Genomic DNA, 23,237 nt, shown 5'->3' on the forward strand with positions numbered 1-23,237 from the left:
GTTATCGAAGGTGAAGACATTGTGATCCAGGATGAAGCGGATGAGTTGTAGGATGGCTTCCGGAGATTGGCTGTTGTTGGTGTTGAGTATTGATGCTGTCGCAGCGATGCCGTCATCGTGGGGGATACTGGTGTATAGTGCCGAGACGTCCATCGTGGTGAGAAGTGTTCCTGGTTCAACTGGTCCGTGGGTACTGAGTTTTTGTAGGAAGTCTGTAGTGTCGCGACAGAAGCTGGGGGTTCCCTGTACGATGGGTTTCAGGATGCCCTCGATGTATCCAGAGAGGTTCTCACACAGGGTTCCGTTGCCTGATACGATGGGACGTCCGGGTGTGTTGGCTTTGTGTATCTTTGGGAGGCAGTAGAAGTCTCCCACGCGGGGATTACGTGGGATGAGAATGCGTAGGATGCTTTGAAGGTCTGGATCGAAGGTCTTGATCAGTTTGTTGAGCTGGTGTGTGTGTTCTTTGGTCGGATCTGCGGGTAACCGTCTGTAGTGTTCCTGGTTGTCCAGTTGTCGGTATGCTTCTTTGCAATAGTCTGTTCTGTTCTGTATGACTATGGCTCCTCCTTTGTCCGCTGGTTTGATGACGATGTTGCGGTTGGTCTTGAGAGCGTTGATGGCGTTGCGTTGTGCTCGGGTGACATTCTGGACTGTCTTCTGAGTGCGGCTGATGAATCTGGCATTGACGCATTTCCTGACAGCTTGAGCATACATGTCCAGCTGAGGGCAGCGACCCTCCGGAGGAGTCCAGTTTGACTCTTTCCTCTTCGGTTGCTGTACCGCGGATCCCTCTGTCTGCTGTTCCGGATCGTCGATTGTCTCATTGGGTTCGCTGCTGAAATCTTGGGGTTTGTGGTAGAATTCCCAGAGCCTCATTCTCCTGATGAATTCCTCTGTGTCCGCCGCGAGACTAGTGGGGTCCATTTTGGTAGTGGGGCAGAAATTGAGCCCTCGGCTGAGAACTTCGATTTCGTCTGGTTGAAGGGTGTGGTCGGATAAATTGACAATAGACTTCCCTGTGGTTGCAACCGTGGTACCAGGGGAAGCTTGGTCGTTGCTGGTGGTGATGCCGAGTTTCTCAAGCTTCCTGCTCTTGGTTTTCATGTCGGTAGGCTGAGCAGGGCAGTGCCCTGCTCAGCCTACCGACAGCGGCAACAAATTTCAAAAACGCCAGAAGGCCACAAAAATGATGCAGTGGCTGCAATAGGAATGGACTGTGACTGGGCACTCCAGCTGCTCTTCCATTGCTGCAATACTGTCTGTTCCCGACTCTGCAGTTCTCGCATAGTTGACTGCTTTGGCACATATAAATTTACAGGCCTCCCTTCAGCCATTGGTCATGGAGACCCACTTTTTCCTAGGTCTCCCGATTCCACAATGACCTTCTAAACTCACTGAACTAGTTCAACCTGATTGCTTCATGAATTAAAATCGCACTGTGACTCAAGTATGTTCGTCACACTGGGCAGACTCAGCAGCTGCTCCTGGCTTGAGCTGATATTTTAAAATTGAAGATGCTTTTTTTAAATAGAGTAATCTAGTCATGTCTACTGTCCTGTGCCTCTGCTGGTGTGCAATTTGTCATTTTACAAATGGGTATCTGATAGGCCTGTAGGAGAGAGAAAGTACTGGATAGTAAATACAGGCCAACTGCATATACAGGTCAATTTGGCATCGCTCTCTCCAAAACCATGGAGAAATGTACAAGCTACTAGTAGTTCAAAGTGATCATCCAGTGTTGAATGAATAGTTAGATCCTGGATATGAATGCACTTTAAAGACCAATGTCCCTGAGAATGGAAAACCACTTGTATCATATTCGATTGACAGTAAGATTAATGTGAATGACCTGGTACAGTCCTTTGTTACAACTTCAGTGAAACATTGTTTTTCTTCTCTTCCAGTCTGCCCTAGTTTCTTTGCTGATTTGAGGTTTTTCTTCATTTCAGGTCGTAATGAGCCTCTGAAAAAGGAGAGGCCAAAGTGGAAGAGTGATTATCCCATGACAGACGGCCAGCTGAGGAGTAAGAGAGATGAATTCTGGGATACAGCGCCAGCTTTTGAAGGTCGGAAAGAAATCTGGGATGCCCTTAAGGCGGCTGCCTATGCCATTGAATGCAACGATCATGAACTGGCTCAGGCAATTGTAGACGGTGCCAGCATAACCTTACCACATGGTAAGCATAGCATAGTGTCCAACTCTGTCTTGTAGCATGTTGTGGGATCCTTTAGCTATACAGACTCCATTTGAAATCACAAAATTGTCAGGATGCTTCCTAAATTCTCACTAGCGATGCGTCCATTATTGACTACCTCCGTAGCTGTCCCCCCAAGTCTAAATCCAGAGTTGTGAAACCTCCACAAGCTGAGCTTTCTTCCATCCTCTGAGCATTTCCCAGTTATGACCATATCTCTTTCCCACCATTGCTGAAGCTCACCGCCTTGAGCGTTGATTTCTCCGATGCTCCCCTTGCTGGTCCAACCTTGCACAGCTACAGTCAATGGAAAGCTAGATAAACACATGAGGGCGAAAGAGATAGAAGGTTATGCTGATAGGGTTAGATGAAGAGGGGTGGGAGGAGGCTCGTGTGGAGCATAAACGCCGTCGTGGACCAGTTAGGCCAAATGTCCTGTTTCTATGCTGTAAATTCTATGTAATTCTAAGTAGTTAACCCAAAATTTCACAGCTTGTGTCCTGTCCCACACACCCATCATCCCCATCTTTGCTAAGCCACACTAGCTCCATATGCCCTAGTGAATAGACTTCCAACCTTTCCAAGGCTTCGGTCCAACATATCTAATGATCTCTAGCCATACATCCCTACATGCACACTCCAGTTCTGACATCAGATAGGTGATTTATCCCAGTTCCATCAGAGGCTGACCTTTGATTACCCTCTGGAATGTTTTCCCACTTTCTCTTGCTATCTGCCATCCTACTTAGAAAAGCCCACTTTTTGTTCCATGAATCTCTCCTCCTCCTCTCCCCTCCCACCCCTTCCAAATCTTTGTACACTGTTGAGCACTCGAGCATTTACTTTGTGACGAGTGCTACCTAAATGCTAGTTTCAGTATACCTGAGTGGAAAATGCTTGATGCTGGCTGTGGGTAATGAGTAGTAGAAAACGTTCCACTCCTCATCACTGAACTACCTCATTTGCTGAGCACAAAAACAGACAAAATGAGAGCGAAAGGAGTTCAGCTTCTGAAACTTTTTAATTCATTCTCTGATGTGGGTGTTGTTGGCAAGGCATTTATTGCTCAGCTCAAGTTGCCTAAGATTGAATGTAACTGAGTGGATTGCTAGGCCATTTCAGAGGGCAGTTAAGAATCAACCTTGTTCATGTGGGACTGGAGTCACAAATAGGCCAGACTGAGTAAGGACAGCAGGTTTCCTTCCCTAAAGGACATTGGTGAACCAGCTGGATTTTTACGACAATCCGACAGCTTCATGATACTTTTTATTTCCAGATTTTGTTAAATGGAATTCAAATGCTCAAACTGCTATGGTGTGATTTGTTCCCTGGATTATTAGTCCAGGCCTCTGGATTACAAGTCCAGTAACATAACTACTGCACTACCAACCATAGACCCAGTACAACTGAAAATGCTCACCTATGCAAGTAGATTAATGGAACACTCTGTTCTGTAATGTGGGGCAGTTCCACTAAAGCACCAGTATTACTTGTAAATGAAACTGCACAAACGTCAGACACTGTGCACAGATATGTGCAAACAGGAGAATTTCTTCTACACTGGCATTTAGCTGGGCGGTGTGGACCGAGAGAGATGCGCAGGAAGAGGAAAATGTTAGCTACTATGGAAGATCTAACTTCCATAGATTTGTGTTGCAAGTATGCAACCAGATTTCACGAGCAGTTCATTCAGGTTGGCATCTAAAAGATGTATCTTCTTTATCCTGGTAACAATGTAATCAGTTTGGTCGGTTTAAGATTGTAGTGTGATATTGCGTTCAGACTAATTGGAACAATGCCATTGTGAACAGGGTAACCAATTCTCTTGGCTGAGGAGACCCTGTCAAAATTCAACTGCGCACCCACTGCCTAGAATCTCCAGCAATGCAGCCGAGGTCCTTTGATTTAATTTAGCATTGATCAACAACTTGAGAAATTTTGCCGGACTCGCTAAGGCCGACGACCGGGAAGACCCAGTGAAAATCTGGCAAATTCATCTTTGGTGCTACCATTAGCTGTGCAGAACCCACGTGTCCGTGGCCAGAGCACTAGCACAGTGTAAGATCAGCTTTTAATTCCCAGTCAATCAGCTTCAGGCATGTAGACACGATGCACGCACCAGTGTGACCTAATCAGAAGTGTATGCAGAAAATTAGCTGCAGTTCTTACGGAGGCTGTTTTGATTGACCTCTCCTTCAGCACGTTTTGGTGTCTGTTTTTGAACCAAGAAACAGTAGTTGACTATTGCCAGTTTCTTTTTGTTCTCACTACTTTTGCAAATTAGGGCGAAACACATGCTTTCACTTAAAACTGATTATAATTATGGTGTCCCCAATCCAAGATGCTTTCTTGACTTGACGAATTCCTGACTGTAATGTGCATTCCTGCTGAAGTAGCTGTATGTATGCAGGCTGTCGGAAAAGCAGCAATGAAATTGGCTTTTTTCCTCCTAGTCTTGCAAGTTTCATCAAGCAAGGAAAAATTGTCCAACAGATGCTTTGATCGTACACATACCGATGTAGTTGTTCTCATTTAACTACCTGTGTACCAAAGTGACAGTAGAAGAGTTCAGAATTCCAGAAGTGCTAAATTTGAGATTCTTAAGTTCTCTTTCCCTCGTTTCTCTGTCCTGATCTTATGGGGACATCGTGAATTGGGGCTAGGGTTACCAACCGTCCAGGATTGCTCCGGAGCCTCCAGGAATTAAGAATTAACCTCCTGGGCACTGCTGCAAGCAACGCAGGAGAAAAATCATTGGGGCATTTAAAACAAAATTGTTTTTTCATTTTCTTTGTACACTTTTGTTTTAGTTATAAAGATATTGGAGATGGGGGGTGGATGATAAAAGGCTGTTTTGCGGGGTGGGAGGTCACTTGATGAAACCTCCAGGAATATGCTCAACCAGAGTTGGCAGCCCCAGTTGGGGCGGGAGTAAGAATCTAACTCTTGGGGCCAGTACTTCTGAGGTCATTGCTGCTAGACCAATTTATCAAGAGTTGTGCAAAAAGCGTTTTGAATGCTTACCATCTCTTCTCCCGTCTCTCTTTCACTGTGGTAACTGGTCATTGGACAGTGATCAGGAGCAGGCCCCCCGCCCCCCCAAACCCGCAAGTATTTTTTCCTACATGTTACTGAAAACATTGACTGCTACCCCCAGCTAAGACCAGGGATCAAATCTAAGACCTGCCTATTCTGTATTACTCATTCCACAGTGGAGCAGTGCACTTATCCACTAAGCCTGTGTCTAAAAATTCACACTGGCAAGCCCACATCCTATACGCTATGTACGGTTTTCTGCCTCTGCTGAGCAAACATCAGAACCTTTTTCAAACCATCAGTATGGAAGTGGTTTTGGGTTTTATTTTTGGAAACCACCATCTCCTGACGCGTCCTGTTGTACAGACACTTGATATTTGTTTGGGCTCTAAATTCTTTTGAGCTGAATCGCATGTTGCAATTTTGCCTTTCGCTCTCCAGCCTGATGCAAAATGGCACCAGCAAGTCTCTGCCTAAAACGTGCAGCATCTGGGAGTCATGTGCCTGGTGGCACAGGATGGCTTATTTTTGTGTAAATCACTGGCTCCTACTGCCTTTTACTGCATTTGTAACTACCCAAACTTTTTAAAGCATACTTGCTGATTTCCTGTGGTTTTGCTAGGAGAGAAGGTGCTATACATATCTTCACTGAGAATTCATAAAGAAGCTTGTAAGACATCTCCTCGACAGCGAAGTAAATGTTTTTGATTGGGAAATAAATGAACAGTCATGTCCTTGCCCACTTCAGGTAGCTACATAAATTAGTTCCAAAGAATAGTTAATGCCATTTTATTGGTTTGACTGCTCCTTTATTTTGGTGGATTTTGCTGACTGCTCGTACATGATTTGTTTTTTGTGTCCATAGCAGTTCCTCATTGCTAGGTTTTCAGCCCACTCTTTTCATATTCGATTTGTGCACTCCCGTGATTAGTTGCTGTTTTGTTAGTATGACATTTGAGCCAGTTTGTGGCAACAAATTTGCAAGTGTGGCACATAGATTATCACTGACTAAACATATGCAGGACTATATGATAAAAAATCTAATTTGCTTGCACTTCCTGTCAACATTTTCCATTATAAATTCTTATGTCCACATTTATAATGGAAACTGCCTATATAACTTGTCATGCTGTAATTGCATCCTCCTGCCAGTGGTGGCGTAGCACCAGCTTCTATACCTATGCTCCTGCTAACTGCTGTACATTTTGCTATTTTACTATAATAAATCAATTTTGTAACAAAATCAGAATATATGACTTCTATCTCCCTTCGTGCCTTCCCTGAGCTTATCTTGTCCATTAAACCCATCTCCTGTTCCCTTGACCTTATTCCTACCAAACTGCTGACCACCCAACTTCCCTTCCTGGCTCCCATGTTAGCTGATACTGTTAATGGTTCCCTCCCCTCAGGAATCGTGCCCCTTCCCTTCAAATCTATCATCATCAACCCCCCCCTCAAAAGGCCCACCTGTGGTCCCTCTGTCCTTGAAAACTACTGCCCCTTCTCCAGCCTCTCTTTCCTCTCAAGTCCTTGAACGTGTTGTCTGCTCCCAAATCCATGTCCATCTTTCCTGTAACTCCATGCTTGAATCCCTCCAATCAGGTTTCCACCCTGCCACAGCACTGAAACGGCCCTTATCAAAGTCACAAATCACATCTTATGTGACAGTGACCATGGTTAAACTGTCCCTCCTCATCCTTCTTGACCTGTCTGCAGCCTTTGACACTGTTGACCACACCATCCTCCTCCAATGCCTCTCTTCTGTCATTCAGCTGAGTGGGACTGCCCTTGCCTATCTATCTAGTCGTAGCCAGAGAATCACCTGCAATGGCTTCTCTTTCTGCTCTCACACCGTTACCTCTGGAGTCCCCCAAGGATCTATCCTTGGCCCCCTCCTATTTCTCATCTACATGCTGCCCTTTGACATGTGAATCTTTGTAATTCTCCATCCCACAGGGCTGTGGATGCTCATTCATTGAGTATATTCAAGGCTGAGAGCAATAGATATGTGGACACTAAGGGAGTCAAGGGATATGGGGATAGGGCAGGAAAGTGGAGTTGAGGTAGAAGATCAGCCATGATCTGATTGAATTGCGGAGCAGGCTCGAGGGGCTGTATGGCCTACTCCTGCTCCTATTTCTTATGTTCTTATGACTTCATCCGAAAACACAATGTCAGGTTCCACATGTACACTGACGACACCCAACTCTACCTCACCACCACCTCTCTCGACCCCTCCAATCTCTCTGATTTGTCATGCTGCTTGTCTGACATCCACTACTAGATGAGCAGAAATTTCCTCCAACTAAATATTGGGACAACCGAAGCCCTTGTCTTTGATCCCCACCACAAACTCATTCCCTAGCCACTGACTCCATCCCTCTCCCTGGCCACTGTCTGAGGCTGAACCAGGCCATTTGCAACCTTAGCATTCTATTGATGAGCATCTGACCCCACATCCGCTCCATGACAAAGACCGCCTACTTCCACCTCTGTAACATCACCCATCTCCGCCCCTGCCTTAGCTTATCTGCTGAAACCCTCATCCATGCCTCTGTTACCTCCAGACTTGACTATTCCAATGTTCTGGCCAGCCTCCCACCTTTCACCCTCTGTAAATTTGAGCTTGTTCAAAACTTTGCTGCCTGTATCCTAACTTGCACCAAGTCCAGTTCACCCATCACCCCTGTGCTCGCTGACCTACATTGGATCCCGGTCAGGCAATGCCTCGATCTTAAAATTCTTATTTTTGTTTTGAGTTCCCTCCATGGCCTCGCCCCTCCCTATTTCTGTAACTTCCCACAGGCCTCCATGATCTCTGTGCTCCTCCAATTCTGGCCTCTTGTGCATCCCCGATTTTAATCACTCCACCATTGGTGGCCGTGCCTTCAGCTACCTAGGCCCTAAGCTCTGGAATTCCCTCCCTAAACCTCTCCGCGCCTCTCTCCTCCTTTAAGTCTCTCCTTAAAACCTAACTCTTTGGCCAAGCTTTTGGTCACCTGTCCTAATATCTCCTTATGTAGCTCGGTGTCAAATTTTGTTTGATAATCTCTCCCGTGAAGCACCTTGGTTTGTTTTACTACATTAAAGCTGCTATATAAATGCAAGTTGTTGTCTAAAGCGGGGACTGAATTATATCTGCATACCCTGATCTAATTAACTCCATCCCTCTAAGCCAGCTTCACATGAAGAATACCCTTGGCCTTGACTTCCAGTATGAAACATGACAGGAGATTAACTAGTATTATTTATTTATTTATTCCCTGTGCGCTCTCTTTAATGAGTCCGAGTAGCCATTCCTCAAGTGAGTTTAAAACACTAAGATTTGGCAGGCTGAGAATCACAGGGCCTAATCTAGTGCCTCACACTCTGGTCACCCCTCCCACTCATGTTTCTTTTCCAACCTTACCCCCTTCCCCCCCAAACCATTAATGGAGGTATCATTCTATGAAAGAAAATGAGTCAATGCGCTGGCCTGGTTTCGTGGTGTTGCAAGTGTTAATTATGCTGTCAGTGTACGGTGATAGATGTCTGCTCTACGTGCAGAGACAAGGCACGGTCTGGAGATATTGCTGTTTAACAGTACCAGTGTTGGAATGCCTTGTGAGGTGTGACGTTTACTAATCTGTGGGGACTTTTTGGAAATGGTTTTCTAAGTAAGGATGAGTAATGTAGGGTGTCGGGGAAACAGTGGGAGTGGATAGTATCAGAGGGACCAGGATAGTTTTGTTTTGGCTAAAGAAGCAATTAAAGGATGTTGTATTTTTTGAGTTTTGGGACTGATTGATTGGATGGATCGCTGTGGCTTTTCCTATCCTGTATATTTCTACGTTCCTGAGGTTAGAGAGATTGCATGGTTTGTTATTGGGGTGGGGGAGGGCAGGAGAAACTTGAACACTTGACTGGTGCAGAAATAGAGTCCCATCTATCAGCTGACTCCATACAGTCCGTGCCTTGAATCTGGGACTTTCCTGTCCTGTATTACTCAGTATACACACCATCTGCTGCATTTAATAACTTCCAGTGAGACATCTAGAATCATTTGCAGGGTAAATAACCTCAAGGCTAGCTCTAGCAATTAAGGTCAGTCTCAAGCAATGTGTGTGTCCATGGTTGGACTAGGCTGAACTGTACTCAATACAGTGACATCAATAGGGACTCCATGTTGTCACCAATTTCAGTAAAACATAACTAATGTGTGAGGGTTCACAGTATGTCCACTTAGACTAGGAAAACACCCAGCAGTCCAATTAGATTGGAGATTTTGTTCTCCTAAACTTGGGTTGTATTTTGAGCCTCAAAACACTTGAGTTGGAAGCAATCTGAGGTGATGCATCAGCAATAATGCACAACAAGCATATTGCAGTGATGTCCAAACTGTGAGCCGTAGGGCCCCCATGCAGCCCCTGAGTCCTGGCAATCTGGTCCTTGAAGGCCAGGCAACTCAAATCTCTTGTGCTTCTATTCCTTGCTTACTGGTTTGTTCTGTTAAATTGCGTGGGCTTGGAGGTTTTTGAATTACCACTTGTAAGACAGTTACCTCATTTGTGGAGAAAATCCAAAATCAGGACACTAAGATCTGTTTGGTCCTATCTGCAGCCTGGAATATTTGCAAATTGCCAGGAATATTGATTTTAAAGTTTGTATGTAGCTTTTGGTACACAATGTAGCCCCACAAGAACAAATGATCGGATACTTCTGGAAAATTGGGACAACATTAAACTGCATTGGTTGAAGTGTGTTGATTCCTGTACCATACTGGTATCAAAATACTAAATAAACCCAGTGACAACACTGCATATAATCTAGATTGACACATGTGCAGCACTGTCAGATGAAGCGTTAAATTGAATTTATCTCGTTACTATTTGTGGGACCTTGCTGGGTGCAAATTGGCTACACTTCAAAAGTACTTCATTGGCTATGAAGCACTGTGGAATGTCCTGAGGATGTGAAAGGCACTATATAAATGTGTAAAAGAACAAACTTACAAGAAAGGTGAAAGAAGTCTATTTGCTTGGCTATTTGGCCCTACTGTTGGTAGAGGTTAAGAGTGAAATACATGACTGGTGTTAATGGCAGCCATTGTTCAGGGTAAACTTAAATAGTGTTTCAAGCAGAAGCTGCTTGGTTTGGTAATATGGGTTATTTTAGCTCTTTGGTATGATTTTAATTTTGATGCAATAATTATGTGGCAGTAGTCTTCCATAAATGTAATCTGTCATTACACATGCCCTCTGGAATTCTCTCCCGAAACCACTTTATCTTGTTCTATCCCTTTCTGTCTTCAAATTGTTCCTAAGAAGGAAGAAAGAATTTGCATTTTACAGTGCCTTTTCAAACCTCTATCGCAGAGTGCTTCATAGCCAACGAATTATGTTGAAGTGTAGTCACTTACATAGGCAAACATGGCAGCCATTTTGTGCACAGCACTGTCCCACAAATAGCAAATGAGATTACTAACCAGTGAATCTGTTGTGACGTCGTTGGTTGAAGGATAAATGTTGGCCAGAGCACTGATCCTTTTCTCCAACCATGCCGTTGATCTCTCACCTTAAATGTGCTTTTCCTGCTCACCATTTGCCGTTCCACCATATGTGCTCTGCGACCTTTCCCTTGCGTGAAAAATGCAATATATAAATGCATGGTGCAGTTTTCGACTTCATCTCCCTGTGGGTTACAGTAGCTGATGTACTGATGCAGCAAGACTGTTCTTTTGGCTGGAAGTAATTATGCTGGTCTCACCATATCTTACCTTACAGGGCCACAACAGTTTCTAACAGTTTTTGCTTTCTTATTTTTTCCTCTTTGAACTCTTCCTGTTCTATTACTGCAACCCCCCCCCCCCCCCCCAACCCAGAAAAAGAAGTAATTTCCTTGCCTGCAAGGGCAGTGACCCCGGTGTCTGCATCTCCATGCACAGCCTCACAATCTGACTAGGAGCAACATTCGTAGTGTAGCTCAGGGGACTCTGTCCATCCTGCTGTTGGGGAAGTTATATACTTGTAGATTTCTCAATGACTCATTCCGGATAAGCACAGTGATGGCTTTCCACACGCTTTGGCACCCAGCTGACCCAAACACTCAATGACCTGTTGACCACTGAGGGCCAACAAGGCACCCCTGTAGTTTGAGCAACAGAACTTCAAGCTGAACCTCAATCCTTTAAACTACATAAAATACAGGCATGCCAACTCCCCAGGTGGTTCAGGGGGCATGTGCATGGCCCAGTCTGAGATTTAAATGTTCTTGTCAGGTTCCCAGACCATGGCTCTGATTTCAGCAGCACTAATGCAAGTACTGAACCTTCCTCATCAGATCAGAAATCCATTCAGGACCAACACCTAATCTGTCTTCAGTTTGTGAGGAAGAACATCAGGTCTTAAGCGATACTCAAAAGTTAAATGGGATTTTTATTGTTTTAAAAATTGTAATAGGTATTTAAATCTTCTTTGAACTCGCCCACTGGTCTGGTGGGTAAAGGTTCCTCCCAGTGTCACATTAAACCGTACAGACCAGGTAAACTCAGAACGTAACTGAGCTATACACCCAGAGGGTCCAATTCCATTTTGGCAAAATTGGTTTATTGGTTAGAGGCAAAAGTCAGCCAGGGCTCCTGCACTTGATCACTATCCAACAGCCACTGCAGCACGCGTGGACACTGGGTGAGTACAGGAACAGGCTCAGTTGCGATGATCCTTGTGGGTGAATAGCTAGCCATATTCACGGTCAAAACTCTCCGATGAATAATTGTCACATAGGCAAAGTCCCTGAAGGCTGTATGGCTGTGGAGCTGTACCCCAACAAGAAGCTAACACGCTTGGTAGAGGAAGGGAAGAATAGTGGCAATGGGGAAAGGAGGGCAGGGAGCATGACCGTTGCGTTTTTGAAGTGGGGGAGGAGAGTCCTTTGGCTTGAGCACTCTGTTACCCAAACCCAGGAACGAGCTGCAAAAGTAATGTGCCTGATTATCCATTATGTTCACTACTGACCATCAGACCTGATGCATTTTAAATGCCTGGTGACAGCACTATAGGTCATTATAAATAATACACTGGTGTAGAGAGAGTGCTTGAGGATGAATTGATGGGGCAGAGTGGAAAGCTTTACCTTGCATCTAGCCTGATGTGTACTGGGTGCAGAGAACGAGCATGAGGGGATCAATGAGTGAATCTCGTTCTTCATTGAATATACTTTCTCCCCCTGTTCAGGTTCATTAACAGAATGTTACGATGAGCTCGGCAACAGATACCAGCTCCCCGTTTACTGCCTGGCACCGCCTCTAAACCTCATCACAGAGAAGTGCGACGAGGAGACGGCTGACATACCCGACCCTCCGGCGTATGCCAAGCGAGAGTTCCAGCTCAAGGTCCGCCTGTCCACAGGGAAGGACGTCAAACTGAACGCCAGCATGGTGGACACGATCGGCCAGCTAAAGAGGCAGCTGCACGCGGAGGAGGGGATCGAGCCCTCGCGGCAGCGCTGGTTCTTCTCGGGGAGACTGCTCACCGACAAAATGCGACTGCAGGAAACGAAAATCCAGAAAGACTTCGTGGTGCAGGTTATAGTCAACGAGGTAGCTGCCATTTACTGAACTACCAGGCAAAAATTAAATCCATATGCAAGACACGTGACTATATCTTATATAAGAAGAACTGAAGGGCTCTGGGAACACAGTTGGCGTAAGGAGGAACTTGGTGTTGGAGCGCACTGGAATATGTACAGTGGCCTATTTTGGTCATTGTCCGTTGGTCAGTCAAATGCAGTTTGAGGCCAAAAATGGGAATCATATTTAACCTACGTCAGGCGGTCTTGTTACTGCCGCCTTTTGGCCAGCTGATGGATATTTTTGACTGTAAATTAAGGTGATTTCTGTTTCTCTCTCTCTCTTTCCCCCCCCCCCCCTCTAGCTTTCTTTGTCCCTTTTCCCACCTCCTCAAAAAAAAATAATAATTCTGGTTGAATTACCATCTCACTGTGGTCCTCTCAATCAGGGCACTTTGCAGTGAAGATCTTTTAAAGGTTGCTCTATAGTAGCAGTATCGAGGCTTTATATAGAAAGTGTACTGCAAATGTTTTACACTGGCTTTAATCGTGCAGTGGTTGATCACTTTTGTTTTATGCTGTAGGTGTGCAAGGGCCCAGCTAAGCACCAAAAATTTGCTCTTGTGTGTTTATGTATAATTACACCGATCGACGTCTCAAATGTAATTGTGCTTCCTTTTTTTTTAGAAAAGTATCTGACTGTGGTATGAATTCAGCAAGATGCAAGTAATTTTTTTTTCTTAAAACTCAAAAATGCTGGAAATACGCAAGAGATCCACCTCAGTCTCTGTACAGAGAAAATGCAGGTTCATATTTTTAGGTGTGGACACTTTGTTGAAACTGGAGCATGCAAACCCCTCTTAACGGGAACATCCAAGACTTTCTATCTCTGGGTGCTTACCATGGAGTCTTGTGAGCGAACCGCGTGTAAACTTTAATGAACTTACCCGTTTTAATTTGCATGTATGTCAAGGGCTGCAGATATCAACAGAGCTGTTTCCTCATTGGGTAAACTGCAGGTCAGACCAGGATCCTTTCTAAACCTCCGTGCCCGTAACACTCAAATGGGGCAAGGCAGCGAGCAAGGAATAAAAGCACAATGGAGCGTGGAGTTGCCTGTGCTTCATGGACAGGACTGCCACGTGTGACCCTCAGGCTGTAGGTTGAATGGACCTTGTGTATAAGACTGAAAGAAATGGAGAGAAGGGGAGTATGATGGGTAAAAGGCAAGAATTGGGTATGCTGACTATCCAAAGAACCGAGTGCTTTTTCCTCTTGTCCTTCATCTTTCCCCCTCAGCCCTTCCTTCATTTTTGCTCAGTCCTCAGTGCTTGATTATTTTCCAATTCAGATGAAAGGTCTAAACCAGAAACGTTGAGCTATATTTTTGCTTTTCATATGCTGACTGTCCTGTTATGTTTTTTTTCACCATTTTCTGAAACCACTCCAAATATGGCAAAATACCTCGATGGAGTCTGTGCGATTTGATAAGAGCTGCATCGACTCCTGATGGCTTAGCATGTGAGAATACTGTGTATTGTGGGACTGAGCTGTACAAACAAGGTTTGAGGCTCAATTCCTAGTCTGTTATCGGCTCATTTCAGCTGGGGCAACGGTAAGAGGTACTCCAGCATCGCCTTTCCATTTAGGTTACTGAGGGATTCCAGCTGCAGAACAGGCTTGTGTAAACCTGGGATGGGGATGGAACCTGGCTCAACTGTGCTGGCTCTCCGTTGAAGGGCTGTTGATAATTCCATCCAGGCGCTCTCAAAGACTGGCCTATGGGACGAGGTACCTGAAGGTTGCTGCCCTTTCTGTGGGCCTCTCCTGTATCTCCATCTTCAGGAGAGGAGGAAACTGGGGAAGTGAAGAAACATGAGCTTTACTTAAGAGGGGAATTATCGGTCTTTTGTAGATGGACTGGTGAACGCAGCTGCCACGTTGGATGATGCACAGTGCTGCATTTGTTTTTGCAATGTCGTTTTCCCAACGTGAATCGATCAGTGTCATCCCAAACAATAGGGAAAGAGGCTATGGTGTCCCTTTTTAAAGATCTGAGCGAGATTAAAACGTGCAGAGAAAAGGGTTTGAATCGGGCTGAATGGAGGGGGAGGAGGATGTTTGATTTCAGGTAGTGACAGAGGATTTCATGCAGACAGGCTGCTTGTTGCCAACATAATTGTACATCTTGTAAGGGGAAGGAGATGTTTGAGAGAATAGTGGAAATTTTCGTTTTAAGGTGTAAACACAAAAAAATTCCTGCAGAAGACTGACCAAACAGGGTGGGGTTGGAGGGAGAGGGAGGACCCAGAAGTGTCTCACTTATGTGCTTCCAGGATATCTAACCGTTAACTGTGCAGGTACACAGCATGCTAGCTTGTGTGGAAAATTGTGGTAAAATAGGGTTAGATGAAGTAGGGTGGGAGGAGGCTCATGTGGAGCATAAACACCGGCATTGGGTCGAATGGCCTGTTTCTTTAATTTCTATGTAAAATGCCCTGCTGACACACAAGGTCTCTTGATGTTGGGATTTAGGTCCATTGTTGAGGCAGAGTGGAGGGAGCTTTACTCCACATCTAACAAAGCTGATAGATCCTGATATGGTATGCATGAAATATAAAGTCTTCCATTCTCTATTATTAAATCCCATTTTTAAAAAAAATCTCTAAAGTGGTTTTTGACAGACAACTTAATGAGAAGGACCCATCAAAATCCCAGTTGATGTGCACCTCTGATATGAGGTGAAAAAATGGAAACCCTTACTGACCACATTGAGATGGTCTTGCCTGAGGCATTTAATTTGTGTATTGTTTGGTTTGGCACTGCAAGCAAAGAAATCCTACTTTCATGTTAACATTTCTTTAAAAAGACTTCTGTAGAATTCCAGGCAGATTTCCTCAGGGTATATATCAATTTGTTGGAGGGAGAGGGAATTTGAAATGAGATCGAATGTTCATTCGATTCTTCGCATCCCCCAGTGGCCTAGTTGGTAAGACCAGTGTAGTATGCAGCCTGGGAAGGTCCCACATTTGATGCCACTCCCTGGGGCAGGGAGTGGAAAAGGGCAGTGTTGTTGGGGCTTGGACAATCAGTCCTTGTTCCCTTGGCCAGGGGGAAGTTCAGCTGGGGCTCAGTTTCAGTTGCGATGGTGGCGTGTTGTGTGCGTGCGTGGTGTACACATACAGGAATTTGGCTCGGCAGTGATTCGTGCCAACCCTTGTGAAGAATAGCCACTTGGGTAATGTATCAGAGGGCAACAGAACTGGAGCTCTGTACCCTTGGGAGAGGAGGGGAGCAAAATTGAAGGGGGTGAGAAATCTGATATCTGGCATCTGTTCTGTAGCACTGCATTCCTTTTTGTGTGTGTGCGCGCGCCGAGAAAGCAGTCGGTTTGTCTTCATGCATGCTGCAAAATGATGGATCTGAATTGTGCTGTGATTCCGCAGTATTAGGTTCCTATTACTCGAAGCCCTTTTTTTATATATTGAGCTGCGGCAGGAGAGCTTCGTCACCTGGTGGTAGAAACGTGAAAGTGCAGCATTTTTTTTTCACCAGGTCCCCAATGTCAGTGCAGTCAAGTCTCTGGAGTGATGCAGATTGTAAACCTATTTTAAAGATAATGTTTTCTTTTTGAGCGACCCAATAGATCAGTGAGTGCGTGCTCATCTGATATTTACAGTCGCCTATTAGGAGCGACAGTCACAACAGCCAGGGCGAGGAAGGTACAAAAGGTTCGAATTGAATGCCTGGTCAGCTGGTGACAGAATTGCCAATCAATTCAGCATGCCTTTCTACTTTGAGGAAGTGCACGGCCTGCATTTAAGGGGAAGCTAGGTAAACACGAGGGAGAAAGGAATAGAAGCTTATGTTAAGGGGGCTGGGAAGAGGCTCGTGTGGAGCATTAACACTGGCATGGACCAGTTGGGCCAAATGGCCTGTTTCTGTGCTGTACATTCTATGTAATTCTATATTATAGGAGGGGAAATTAAATTGCTGCTGCCGCATTCCTCTCTGGTGTGTCGAAGCCTTGTGTGTGCAGTGTAAGGAAGATTATCGTTGAGTATAAGAAGCCGATTAGTTGTAACGCTAAAGTTAGAGAGCGTGGGTTACAATGGATTCTTCATTTTCACATAAAAGCAAATGTTTTTTTATTTTGTCTTTTTTAATGATTTGATCTGCTTTACAACCCTAAAGGAGAACAGGATTTTGATGTAGGTGGGCTGGGTGACCCCTTAGTACAGCATTGGAGTCACAAAGCAGGAGTCTATCCACTCATTGCTCTGTGTGTGGTGGGGGGGGGAGGGATGGGAATTTCTGTGAGGCATCAGTTGTCAATGTGGAGAGTAGCCCACCTGCTACTGAAACCTTCATGCAAGTCTTTCAGCACCAGGCCCAAGTGCTCCAGTAGTCTCCTGAGCAGCCCCCCATCCTCTGTAAACTCCGCATCCTAACCCACACCCAAGTCCTGCTCACCCATTACTACATAAGCACCCAGTCCTGCAAAGCCTCAAATTTATCATTCTCATCCTTGTGTTTAAATCCCTTAATGGCTTCACCCCTCTCTGCCTCTGTAACCTGCTCCAGTCCCACAATCTCCCCATTCACCTTTCCTCTCGTTCCTATTTCTTGTACGCTTCTTTCCCCCCCACTTTCACCCCACCATTGATGGCAGTGTCTTAAGCTGCCGAGCCTTCCCCCTCCTCCTTTTTAAGCTCCTCCTTAAAACCCACCTCTAACAAAGCTTTTGATCAGCCCTTGTAATTTCTCTTCCTTGGGCTCAGCACCTGTTCTCCTTCCATCTCTGAAGCACCGTGGACCGTTTTTCTAAGTTCAAGGTGCTATGTAAATGCAGCTCTGTTAGTCAGTGCAGGGTGTGGGGTGAAAATGACAGTTGCACTATGACTCCCTCCCTTGTCAAATATGTAGCCCCAACTAAAGCTCCTCCTGTCTGAAAGCCATTGAGGTTCTACAGCTTCCCCGCGCCCCCCCCCCCGCCAAAAAAAACCCCTATCTTGCCAGCACTGTTGTGGGCCGATTTTAATGCCTGTCAAATCTGTGGCGCCCAGCGGAAAGTTCAAATCGGACAATCCAAAATAGATACTGTCTGGTTGCAATATGTACTTTACAAGATCGATACAAGTGAGGATGAACATGACACCCATGTTGGTTCTTCCAACCAGACCACTTCTTAAATGATTCCCAGGACTTTTTTTCTCCACTACTCAACTTGAAGTCTGTTCCAGGTGTTGCTCACTTTGTAGGAACTTGCTAACATCAGTCCTAAATTTGCCTTTTATCAGTTTGGACCCGTGTCCTACGTATAATTTGAAGAAGTTTTGCCAATTTTTATCTTTTCCCTTAACTCTTTCCTTTATTATACACCTCTATACGGTCACCTGTGTCTCGCGTATTCCCCACCCCTTCCAAATTCAAGGCCGAAAAGTCCAGGTTACTCCAGCGTTACAACTCCAACCTCTAACACTTGGGGGATCTGCTCGCAGCTCTCCTCTGAACCGCCTCCAGGTCTCAGGTGTCTCCCTCGTGGCTTGGTGACCAGAGTATCGTGTGTGAATCTGACCAGTTTGCATTGCCCTTTGGAATTCAAATTGTCAATCTAAATTAGAAACTGCAACCGTCCCAACACTAAGCCCTGGAACACCCCACTCTTGTTTTCTCTCTTGTCCACACCACCGCCCCCCCCCCCCCACCTTTTTTTGTTCTCTTTTTTTTTTCCCCCACCGCCCCCCAAAAGCCATAACTTCCCTAACAAGTACCTATGATTTGCACTGAATTCCTACTGCCCAGTTGTACCTGTGTGAGCAGTGCGGATATTACCTGAACATGTGCAGGGTGAGTACGGCCACCATTTGGTGACTGCCCATTTAGTTTTCTTCCCTCTCACTCCCCTTTTCGTATTACAAATCGCAGGTTGAACGTATAAGCGCAGCATTAATATTTTAAAGCAAACCTTTTAGCAGCTGCCCAATAACTGACCGGGCTGGCTCCTGTGGTAATGTACTGAGCCAGGGTTAATTTCTGTGTAAATTCGATCATACAAGAGGAAGCGTCTTCACAATTTCTAATTTGGCATGTTTTCAGTAGATATATAAATGTACGGCTATTGAATCACTGGGATTATAAACTGTATCTTTAATAAAGGTTAACTCTACCCCAGATGGTCAGCCTCAGTATGTACTCTTCAGTTCTCTTTCTCCCCTCCGGTGGGGAGAGGAGGAAGAGACCTGAGACCAAAAAGCTTTGCCGAGGGGAGGGAGTTCCCTCAGCCCTGCTCTCCCTAGCACCTGGATGTGGGGGTGAACCAGGTGTACAGGTTGTTTCAACAGCAGAAATGGAGGCCCTGGGTCTTGACCTGCACCCCCATAAAAATTCCCGCTCCAATATCCATTCCAGCCCTCTTGTTAAGGGGGTCAGTTCGGCTGTGTATATACACTTTTTAAAAAAAAAAAATCCTTTGCATATGATGTTTGCTACCAAATGAGCAAGTGACCAGTGCCACTTATCTCATCGTCATCTCTCTTTTTTCCACGCCCCCCCCCCCACCCTACCATGGCACAGCATGACCATGCAATATGAGCCCATCAGGCTCAGGAGCAGAGGTCACCAGTACCCGATCTGGCGAGAGCAGCGCTAAGGCCCCATTTCCGACTCGAGCAAAAACGTTGCTCAAAAAAAATCAAGTGAAATGAACCGAACAAAAAGGATGTTAACTGCGACTATTAATTCAAAAAGTGATCCTGCTGCTCACACTCACCTGGGGGTGGGGGGAATGAGAGGCTGGGGCAGTCTGAAAGTTCAGTGGTGAATGTTGGAGCAGTGAAAGAAATCCCTTCCCCCTCTCCCCCAAAATTCATGTAACGGCAATAAGTTTATTAAAAACGAGATTTGATTCTTTCTTCAGCTCGGCACGCTGCCTCCGATTCTGTTCAAGGCTGGGGAACTATCTGGACAGCGGCTGTCTCATGCTGTTTACTCTACGCAATACACAGACTCCTGCATTTAGGTTTCTTGTGAGTCTGATTATGTGATGTGTGTAAATATTAGATGACTTGTGTGTGTGTATATTTAGCTTCTCGGAACTGGATTGTTTTGAGAATATATAAGTTCTTTATTTTTCTTCCTGATCAAAGTAATTATATATCTGTACAAGTTCTTTATAATGTGTACATTTATAAAATGGCTACAATGGTTTTTGATTGTTTTTTTTTAAATGCATATGTTGAAGCCTGAGTAATACATTAGATCAGCTGACTTTGTACAAGCTGTGTCCTGTTTGAAGTTTGATGGTAGGGTTTTGGTATCCATTATGGGAAGTGAGAGGAAAATTAGCTAAGCTGCTTAGCCCTGATTGCAAAACAGTGACCCCCACAAGTGTGTATGTGTCAGGTGAAAGCGTTGCCAAGCCTGCCTCGACTCAATAAGTGGTTGCAAGAGGGGTAAAGAACCCTCCTGAAAGTAGATTCATACCCTCATCAGTCACCAACAGTCACAGCAACTGCAGTGAGCATGAGCCTTATATGCACTTGCTGATGGTTATAGTAATAATACCTGTACTGTGTCCAGATCCAAGGGAAAAGAGTGAATAAAATATTCATTACAGAATAAATCTGTGCTAGGTTGAATCTAGGATGACATAACCTCTAACCTTAAATGAGGGAGGGGCAGTGCCTTCACTGTTTATATTCCCTGATACTTACTGTTTTAAATGAAAACACCTGCAAAAGAAACTTCAGGGGGATTCACAGACTTCACTCATATCTTCGGCCCTCCTCGTATTGCAGAGCTGCATGCTGTTTGACAGCCATGATAGAAGTGTAGGTGTTGTGACACATGTTGTCTTAGTAGCAGCAGCAGAGACCCAGTTTTACATGGATTTTGTCAGCTGCCCCAGGGTTCATCACTTCCACATCAGTACTCTGAACACTAAGAGCTGCTTTAGAGTGAAATAAGTAGCACTGAAAGCTGTCTTAATCAAAATGCTCTGACCTGTGGTGATGCTATTATACTATACCTATATATAAAATAGCTTCTCTCTACTCCCACCCCTGGCATCCTGTGGGCTTGGAGACCAGCGCCAGGTGAAATAAAACAAACGGGGGGGTGGGAGTGGGTGTTTGTTTTATTGCAGTGTCACTTCCACAAGTGCCTAATAGCAGCAACCTAACAATGCAATTTGCTGCAAAGCCTACGATGAATCTCTTGGAGCTAAATTAATTCTGCACAGCGGCGGTGGTAGCTTCAGATTGTGGAATGTTTAATACCATTTGATATCCCAAAAAAAGTGCGATTTTCCTTCTCAACAGGCAGTGGACGGATAACAAGAAAATTCTGCTTGTTTACAATCACTCACATTTGTAGGTACCCCCCACCAGAGCAATTTTCCTACCTGTGCTCTAGTCAAGTCCTTATTTCAAATGACTGTCGGCCCTGGCTTAGTGGGTTGCCCTCTCGCCTCAAGCAGAAGGGTGTGGGTTCAAGTCCTACTCCAGATACTTGAGCACAAAAGCCAGGCTGACACTCCCAGTGCAGTCTTTCAGATGAGACGTTAAGCCGAGGCCCCATCTGCCCTTCGGGTGGACGTAAAAGATCCCATGGCACTATTCAAAGAGCAGGGGCGTTCTCACCATTGTCCTGGACAATATTTATCCCATCACTAAAACAGATTATCTGGTCATTATCTCATTGCTGTGTGCAAATTTGCTGCCGTGTTTCCTACATTCCAACACTAACTACACTTCAAAAGTACTTCATTGGCTGTAAAGCACATTGGGATGTCCTGAGGTCATGAAAGGTGCCGTATAAATGCATGGTCTTTATCTGTGACTGGGGTCTGGAATATTAGAATGAATTAAGAAAACCTTTTCTCTATAAGATGAATTGTGAAAGAGGAATCTGAAGGAAGTCCTATCACTTGAGGGAAAATCAGATCAGATGCAGTGAATTTTAAATTTAAAACAAACATCAGAGAGCTCCGTACCTGAAGAGTGGGATAAGTTGCCAGTAGATGCAAAAACAAAGTGCAGTTGGATCTCATTAAAGGGAGAGCTCAGGCACTAGAAGCTTGGGCTTTGGCAGGAGAGTTACTGTACTATAGGGACAGGCTTTCCTTTTTTAAAAAAAAAACTTGTTGCATCCTTGACTTTACTGTGGGTGCAGGCTTGAACATAAAATTATTTTTGGATTGATGTAGAAATATTTTTCCACTTTTTTTTGCATGTGGCACAGTAATCAGCCAATAACAATGTCCAGCTGTCAACCAGTTCCGATTGGCTCATTTCATTGCTGGATAATTCACATCACTCCCCTCTGCATGTTCTTTCCTCAGCGGTTCCTGTGAGATGCAAGTCTGACGGCACAAGAATGGGCATGGCGTGCTGTATGGGCACTGTTCCACTGCAGCCAAGGAACGCCTGCGTTTGTTGCCTTGCGCTGTCTGGGACTGCGGGTTCCAGGAGCTGGCCTGGGAGGGAGGGATGTGCCTCCGTGCCGTACTCTGTGGCAGGTACCTCCTCCAACGCGATCTCCTCACTTCCTTCTGCTTCAGCTGGCAGTGCTGTGGAAAAGAGGCATTAAATGCCGTTAGATCCCACTCGAGCCTGTACAGCTATAATCGCTCCCCCATTGAAGAAAAGCTGATTGCTCTTCCCTGATGGGGCAGTACGCTGCCCCAGTCCGTTCCTGATCCACACCATTGAAGTTATTGTCACTTGCTGTGAAGACATTACAAACGGCTGTGGCTGTAAGAGCTTTGGGACATCCTGAGGATATGAATGCAAGTTCTTTCTTTCCTTACAGACCCAATCCTTAGTCTATGCTCAGCAAGCAGTTTGGGGGGGGTGACGACATCAGCTAGGGTGCTAGCTCCCACTCACTGATGCCCGAATCAACCAGCAGTGCTTGCAGAACTCAGGGGAGCCCTCAAAATTGGTATGAGGAGAAAATGCCTTAAAATATGAATGAATAGTCACTACCTGCCCCCTCCCTCGCGAGAAAGGCCCCAGGTTCAGTTGCTGTGCTTTGCTGAGTCAACTTATCTCAGCCAGGGCAGTAGTCGGGACTCCCCTGGGTGGAGGAGTGGAAAATGTGCCAGTGTCTCTGCTACCACCCAGTGCCTTCAGGAACGGAGAGGGAAAGAATCTAATCAAACGGCAGCTTCTATTACATACGAACTAAGAGCAGGAGTAGGCCATTCGGCCCCTCGAGCCTGCTCTGCCATTTGATAAGATCATGGCTGATCTGATTGTGATCTCAACCCTACTTTCCTGTCTACCTACTATAACCTTTGACTCCCTTGTTAATCAGGAATCTATCTAACTTAGCCTTAAAAATATTCAATGACCCTGCCTCTACCGCTCTATGGGGAAGGGAGTTCCACAGAGAAAAAATTTCTCCTCATCTCTGTCTTAAATGGGAGACTCCTTGTTTTTAAACTGTCCCCTA

General features: G+C 45.2%; 2 protein-coding genes across 5 annotated transcripts in view; one reads left to right on the forward strand and one right to left on the reverse strand.

The window, feature by feature from the left end:
- ubtd1b (ubiquitin domain containing 1b) overlaps positions 1-19,988 on the forward strand; it is a 78,246-nt gene extending 58,258 nt beyond the window's left edge. Inside the window, exons 2-3 of the mRNA XM_068002033.1 lie at positions 1,953-2,180; positions 12,446-19,988. Coding sequence (XP_067858134.1) covers positions 1,953-2,180; positions 12,446-12,828 — 611 coding nt within the window. The 3' untranslated portion in view covers positions 12,829-19,988. The remainder of the gene's footprint in view (positions 1-1,952; positions 2,181-12,445) is intronic.
- LOC137339936 (uncharacterized) overlaps positions 19,888-23,237 on the reverse strand; it is a 47,675-nt gene continuing 44,325 nt past the window's right edge. For all 4 annotated transcript variants that reach the window (XM_068002027.1, XM_068002030.1, XM_068002026.1 and 1 more), the window contains one exon: positions 19,888-22,350. In XM_068002027.1, the coding sequence (XP_067858128.1) occupies positions 22,094-22,350 (257 nt within the window). In that variant the 3' untranslated portion in view covers positions 19,888-22,093. The remainder of the gene's footprint in view (positions 22,351-23,237) is intronic.

Source organism: Heptranchias perlo, chromosome 21 (genome assembly GCF_035084215.1).
Source record: "Heptranchias perlo isolate sHepPer1 chromosome 21, sHepPer1.hap1, whole genome shotgun sequence".
In the NCBI taxonomy this organism is placed as follows: Eukaryota; Metazoa; Chordata; class Chondrichthyes; order Hexanchiformes; family Hexanchidae; genus Heptranchias; species Heptranchias perlo.